At 47.8% G+C, this 7,352-nt stretch overlaps 1 protein-coding gene across 1 annotated transcript in view; it reads right to left on the bottom strand.

Moving 5' to 3' along the window:
• Positions 1-3,046: 3,046 nt before the first annotated feature.
• Positions 3,047-7,352, bottom strand: part of SYBU (syntabulin (syntaxin-interacting)) — a 7,776-nt gene continuing 3,470 nt past the window's right edge. The window contains exons 3-5 of the mRNA XM_010287223.1: positions 6,617-6,820; positions 5,502-5,651; positions 3,047-4,321 (exon numbers count right to left, since the gene is read on the bottom strand). Coding sequence (XP_010285525.1) covers positions 3,211-4,321; positions 5,502-5,651; positions 6,617-6,820 — 1,465 coding nt within the window. The 3' untranslated portion in view covers positions 3,047-3,210. The remainder of the gene's footprint in view (positions 4,322-5,501; positions 5,652-6,616; positions 6,821-7,352) is intronic.

Raw genomic sequence — 7,352 nt, 5'->3', positions numbered from 1 at the left:
ATGCTTAGAGGATTATCAACAGGCATTGCTTCAGCCTGGGAAGGAGCTGACTTGGCTCCTATGCTGTCCTGTAAGCCTAAATTCAAGCAGACATCAGCTCTTTTGCCCATAGCTTGTGAGCTGCATGTCCTCCCCACCTGTGCACTTTGAGACAGGACTTTCCAGTGCAGTATGGCTGTGGGTATGAACGTTTTTTTGAACTCATGAGGAAAAAAAAAAGGGATAGGAGTTTTTTATTGAACTGTTTGAAGGCTGATGGTTCTGCCCTAGCTGCTCCGTACAGCACCAGCAGGATCTGGGTGAGACATGACTAAGACAAGCTCAATACTAGAGGGGAAAAAAATGAAGATGGTATGTTTGCAGCAACAGCCAGCGTATCCTCTGTGGACTGGGGAACAAAGGCCAGTCCCCCAAAGTCTGGGACTGGAGCATTTATCGTGGCACTTCAGGCCTCTTCTTAGAAAGGACACCTTGAGCTGTCTACATCCTTGCAGTATGGAGGAGGAAAGGGGGAGGCTTGGAAGCGAGCTGAATTTTGGTTGGAGATCAGAGCAAGGACTTTTATTGGGCATAGGATGGGAACTCGGTCACCTCTCACTGAGCATAGTTAAATGCCTTATGAGAGCTGAGCAGACAGAGAGGTTTCTAAGGGCAGGAAGGAACTTCAATGTTATTCTGGTGTTAGCACCTTATGTCTTAAATAGTCTTATGTCTTTAAATGCTTAAACATTTAAAAGCACTGCTGCTAAATGGAGCCTGCCCAAAACACGGTTTGAAATGAATTCAGCCTATTGAAATTTTACATGTAAGTGTATGTTTGTGCTGCCTTGTTGTCTGCTTGCTGCAAAAGAAACCCATGTAGGCACAGGTGAATGCCTCTCCTAGAACTGAAGATCACTTTTTACTCTAAAATATGTTCCATTTCACCACCACTCAAAGTGAAGATCACTTAAACAATAGTGGGTAGAAAAGAGGAACCCAAAATTGTAATAAAGTTGTTAACATCAGGTATAAAATAGTCCTCTCTTGGCCTTGAACAGACATAGTTTGAAGTAGGAATAAGGCACTTTCTGTAATGTGTTCCAGTCTCAAGAGGAGATAATCTAGGAATGATGAAATTCCATAGTTGTGTAAAATTTAGATTAGCACACTCCCAAACGATTTCGTCCTTTGTGTCTGTGTAATTAAAAGAAAAAGCTTTTGAAAGTGACCTTTGGGCAATATGTACTGCAGTAGTGTCATAAAGCAAGCCAGATGGCCTGCAGAAGCCCAGGAAGGCAGGAGAGCATGGAAGAAGTAGTTAATGGCAGAGAGAGCAAGATGCTCTTGTGGCCATCTTTGTGAACTCTTGGAGCCTATGTTATATCAAGTTGTCTGTTAGATTTCTCTTCCTTAATATAACCCTTAATGAACCCTCCTGAATCTTTGTGGCAAACACAAGTAATTTGGAACCTGGGCATCCCAGGGATGTGAAAAGTCTCCTGAGCCACCTCTGTAAGCATTGGTGTGTATCACTCTGGAGTGTTGCAAACGCTCCCTGCAAGCCGGCCAATTACTCCTCCTCCCTTGTGTCTTACTAATAACTCCCTTCTTGCCAAAAGCTGCAGAGCAATGCATGGCATTGTCTGGCTTACCTAGACCTCTTCCGTTCTTCTCAGGGAAATACTGCACTTGCTTGCTGGAGGGGAAAACAGGAGGCGAGTGAGGTTTAAATGGCCAGGTTGGGTAGAGCCAGACAAACCCCACTGTCTTCTGTTGGGTAGGGTTGCCCTCCTCTGATCTATGCACAGATCTCAAGTTTCAGATGTGGACAGTTAGTGGTTTGATGGTCACAGTGGCATCTCAGTGTGCACACCAGGACTGCATGACTCCCGGCTGAGTTAAACAAGGCCTTCTGGACTTCTGTTAAACGCTAGGAAGACTAATGCTCTCCTGGCAGCGCAGAAATGAGATGTTACAAGCTTCTAGGAGATTGCATTGGGTTAAGGATCAGGTCACTTCCATCTCAGTGCAGCGTGGATGCAGCAGAGCGGGTGGCGTGCGTGTCTGCAGACCCACTGGAGCCTTTTTCTGTGGCTGAGTGCTTACGCTGTGCTTGGGTTTTCTCAGTCTAACTCTGTTCTCCAGGTCCTGATGGTTCCTTATGCCCTGAGACAGTGCCTCCTCCAGTCCTGCCTGTGCCTGGCAGCTCAGCTGAGATGGGGTGTTTTAATAAAACACTTGCACATGTTTAACATTTCTAACATGCTTTACTGAACTTGTGATTATAAAGGTAATTTACAATAAAACAATTAAATAAACAATAAGTTAAAACACAAACGCACTTACACATAGTATCAAGGGCTCAAATGACTATCTGGTTCCAATACATTAAGATTTTAAAACAACATTAATAATCAAAGTGTATCCACGCCTCTACTTATCATTGTAACATGTTTCAAGACTCCCAACAAGGTACAGTTTTGGTTGCAGTCCCCGTATATGCACAGGACCAGTGAAATGCTCGAGCAATTGTACGACCGAGAAGAGCACTACACGAGACGGGCACGAGCAAGGTGCTGGAAGCTGCCTGGGGAACACGGACTTTACCTCTAAATTGAATTGACACTTCGGATAACAGCTGGGAAGCGCGAGCATGCTTTCTGGGGTGCACGTGGCAACAAGTCTCCATGTCACTTGCTTAACGCTGTAGTTTCACGAGTTGTCTGGGTCGGTGCTGCCTAAAGAAAGACCCCACCTTCCTCTGGCCGTTTGCTCCCGTGCGCACCTCGCGCTCCCCTCGAGGCAGTGCGAAGCGCTTGTACGTTTGCTCAGTGAACCAGCCAGGGAAACCGAGCTTAGTGCCAACTCAGCAAACACAAAGGGGTGCTGGCTGTAGTTTTTCTTGATTTCCCTGGTCATGTTCACTCTGCAGATGTGCTGGCACCAGAAGAACAGCAGCACAGGGGAGGGACACAACGCCTGGGAGCAGGAGGATTATTTCTGTAGGCAGCAGTACTGTTAAAAACACCAGATAAAAACATCTTGTGGAACTACAGGGTTCGGCTTTTTTGTTTTGAAACAAGGAACACGTTTTTAAACCTATTTATAGTGCAAATCAAATAGTCAAAAGCAAAACTATGGACTCTGCCAGAATATACAATAAGTTTTTACCATCTATCTCATCTCTCTCTCTGCCTCAGCCAGTTGGTGCGCAGGGACAGAGTGGACTTAGGTTTCGATGTTGAAGGGTGTATGGCGTAAAGAGTGCAGGGCCACCAGGCAGCAACCACGAAGCAATGCTCCGATATTGTAAATGGGATCTGTTCCTCCTCTCCGAGTACTGAAAGCCCATATGACAGTTGGTATGACAGGGGCTGCTACACTCAGAACATCTCTGAAGAGGCTGCTGCTCCAGTATCTCCTCTTTATTCCTGCCTGAGAGAAAGTATTGGCATACTCTAAGGCTTCGTCATCCTGAGGTTCTGTAAAATCAAGTTCTTTCATGAAGCGGTTTTCATTAACTCTATGCTCCACCTCCCTGCATGGAGACTCCATAGGAGACAAAAGGATAGCGGAATTTGGATCACTTGGAGTTAAATCCACTATGATCCCGGAATCACTGAAGCTTCCAAGAGAAAATTCACCCAATTCCTTCAGTGAAGAGGGTGGGCTTAGATGACAGGCATCTTGAGCTCTGAAGATGTTTTGAATGAGCTGCTCCACATTTAGGGTATATAGCACCACATCAGTCTGGATGGCCTGTTCCACCATCATGTTGCTTCTTTTCTCCTCCTGGGAAGAAGTTAGCTTTTCTTCCAGAACATTTTCAAGCATCTCTTTATTCACAACAGAACTGGAGGGAGCTGGATCATTCAACTGAGAGGTTGTTGTGGTCAAACTCTCTTCAGATGAATCAGTCCCCTTAGCTGTGTCCTCATTAAGAAGCAGCCCACTATCTGCCATCTCCTCCAGAGCTTGGTCCTCTGCGATGAGGCTGTCTGGCACCGTGGCACACGATCCTAATGGCTTCTCCTCTGAGTCACACGTGTACTCCAGGCATTGCTCATCCCTCACGGAGCTGTTCTGAGCCATCTCCATGTTCTGCAGCAAAGTTTCCAGTTTCTTGTTTTGAATGTTTATGTCTATGAAGTATTTCTGAATTTTTTTGTCTTTCTCAGCCAAGCTATTTTTCATGGTTTCAATAACCTGCTTGAGTTGTTTAATTTCACTTCTTGCTTCCTTTAAGGCCAGCTCTGCCTCCACACGATTACACTCTTCTTCAATCCAGTCTTCTCTCATCCGTCCCAGCTGAGCTTTGAGCTCTTCTATTTCTGTTTCCCTGTAGTAAAATAAAAATGTTGTAACACTTCTGCTGGTCAGTTAACGAGTCAACGTGAGGCTCCACCGCACTGGGATGGCCATGCTCCAGAGATGCTCCAAGAAGGAAGCAAATTCCTCCATGCACCATTTGCTGCCCCCTCTGAGAGAGCTGGTAGAGATGTAAGCCGGCTGCCAGGACACGCCAGCTGACGGCTAACTTGAGTCACCGATCTCGCCACACAGCCAGCCGCCTTGTGGGCTACGCCACGGTCCTGGACGTTTTGAGGTGCAAGTGGTGACCTCTAGGTTAGGTCCAAGCGGTACAGCGCTTAACACCTCACCTACTGCCTCGCCCTGGAGGAAATGCGAAACAGCTGCCTGGATGCGTCCCCCATGCCCGCCAGCAGCTCGTCATGTACAGCCAGAGCCGACGCTGGCCGCGGGCAGCAGGACGGCTCAGGGCTGCGGGCACCTGGAGCCAGAGGCTGCTGCCTTCACCTCCAAGCAAGTGGGGAGAGGAGGCCCCTACATGGGATCCAGCCCTTGCAGATGCAAGAGGTCCAACCCCCTTGGACAACCCCGGGCTGGACCAAAGGGTTGCTGGGACTCTGCCTTGGGGCTCCATCCAAACACCCCTTTGTCCCCGCTTGGGGTGTGTGGCCAGGAAGCCAGCTCTCCGCGTGAGGTTTTAGTAAAAGAGACGATATTCTGTTGCTGTGTAAGGCACACTGTCACCTCGTTGCTCAGCGTCCATAAAAAGGGCTATTGTGAAAAATTCAGTATCTAAGCGACAAAAACACAAGTGGGCACACTGGTTTGTGTAAGAGGGGAGACGGGGGACATTTGTAGTCATATTTCACCAAGTGAGGTAGAACAGGAGACTAAGGTAATGCGTGCTGGCAGGTGGAAACTGTTTTATGTATGAAAGGTCTCAATGCTAAATCAGACATTTCAGATGTTCTATCGTGAAAGTTCAAAAAAGGGAAAAGAGACAGCTATATTCATAACTGAGATGTATGGTATGCATTGCCTGAGAATGCAATGAAACCTGAAATACCTGAAAACAACCTAATTAGACTGTTCAACTTTCTTAATGAAAACTTTATGTGGTCAAGAAATAGGTAAAAACGTTCAGGATTCCTACCCCTAAATGCTCCGGAATAGATCTTTCTAACTCTGATTTCTGAAGTGAAATTTACCTTTCTTTAAGTTTGCTCTCAGATTCCTTCAGCTTTGTTTTCAAATGCCGTACTGTCACTTCCTTCTGCTGCAGAGGAGTCAAATACTGCTCTGGATTTTGTGGCTTAATGCCATGATTGTCACCACAGGAATTGTGTCTCCCCGAGCGCCTGAAAAGAAAAAAAAAAAAAACAAACCATCATGTAACATCACTCCTACAGTTCTACAGTCCTGGCAAAAAGAAAAACATCCCATTGACAGATACAAAGCTTGACTCATTTGGGGATCCTCGGTGTCCGCACAAGTGACTCCCTCTGGCAAACCCAAAGTACTTGAGGAAAAGGCTGATTTGCGGTTATAGTGCAAAATTAACTGTTTATTGCACTCGGCTTCAGTGCCATTATATCAAATGAGACCCCCTCACCCGAAAAGGGTGGTGTGCCCAAAAGCAGGCAGCCGGGCCAGTGGCAAGGGCAGCCGGCTGCAGACACGGCCAGGCGAGGTAGCGCAAGGGCCGAGTTCAGCTCCACACATGAGTTATGAAGCTGAGCACGCCGAAACCTCGATTCGTCCTATCTAGCTTTAGGTGTGTATCTGGCATGCCTGGCTGTTGAGTTGACTGAGGGCGAGCGAGGGAAGCAGCAGCAGTGTGGTGGCAATTTCTTCTCCGCAATGTGCCGCGAGCTCTGGCGGGGATCTGCTTTTTTCCCTGGACAGGAAACTGCACTCCTTAGGGAGGTGCCTAAGGCTGGGCAGGGTGAATTTTCAAGTGTATAACGTTTTCTATACTACCCCACCCAACTCTCTCCAAAGCAAAAGACCCTTAGATGAGAGAACACGTAAATCCCCATGAGAACTGATGGCACCAAGCCACATGAAGGAGCCTGCCTTGGAGTGAAAACCAGCTACAAAGGGCTTTGACTAAAAGTAACCTTGAATTTTACAGTGCTGAAACAATAAAGCTTTTACAAGGGATGGAGCACCCTGGTGACTGTTGAGCCACCAATATGAGTCGTCACACCTATGCTGAGGAGCAAGATGACCTGCTCGGCGGCCCAGACAGCTGATGCCACGTTAAAGTGCAGAGAAGGCAGGTCAGTGCGCTGAGCACCGAGATGCTGAAATAAAGACTTGCCTCATCACCGGGCTGCTGTCGCTTCCTTTGTATGAGCCTGAGTTGCTGCTGCTGGCTGAAGAAGCTCTGTAACTCTGATGGATGTTAGCAGGACTCAGCTGGTTTTTGACCAGTGCTGACAAAGGGTCCTTTTCACGGGAAGCAGGTGGGCTGGCTCCGGACTTGCAGGGTAAGGATCCATTATTCCGACCATAAGGGCCACGGCTGGAGGGAAACCAAAACGGTTAAAGCGTATTGGATTACTCTCGTCATGCAACCCATTATGTGTCTTACTTTGCACACAAAGCTGTCTAAACACGAAACCAGATAGATGACTATGAGTAGCTCAGAAGAAAGAAAGTCCTGAAGTCATCAGCCGCTGCATATTCTTCCACTGACCGTGGGGCTCCTGGTCTGAATCAGGTGATCTAGGGAAACCTTGGCTATTTTCACATTTGTCTACGGATAGCACAGTTCCCCGTGCCTGCATCAGGCGGCCCACATTCCCTGAACCTCTGACTCCCTTAAGAAATGTGAGGGCCGCAGCCTGGGCTAGTGCCAAAAGAGCGACGTTCCGGCTTTCCCCGGCCAGGCCTGCGGAGAGACGCCCATCCGCGGAGGGCTGCTCTGAGGCTGCTTTCATGCTGCTCGGCAAGCAGCCCGAGGGGTCGCAGCGTGCAGCGAAAACAGATTTCATCATGTTTTCATCATGCATACATAGCCACTGTGCTCTCCTGCCTCGGGCAGACTGGGTGCT

Source organism: Phaethon lepturus, unplaced genomic scaffold (assembly GCF_000687285.1).
Source record: "Phaethon lepturus isolate BGI_N335 unplaced genomic scaffold, ASM68728v1 scaffold8455, whole genome shotgun sequence".
Taxonomy (NCBI): domain Eukaryota; kingdom Metazoa; phylum Chordata; class Aves; order Phaethontiformes; family Phaethontidae; genus Phaethon; species Phaethon lepturus.
Note: the sequence above shows the minus strand (reverse complement) of the source record. Positions and strands in the feature narration are given on the sequence as shown.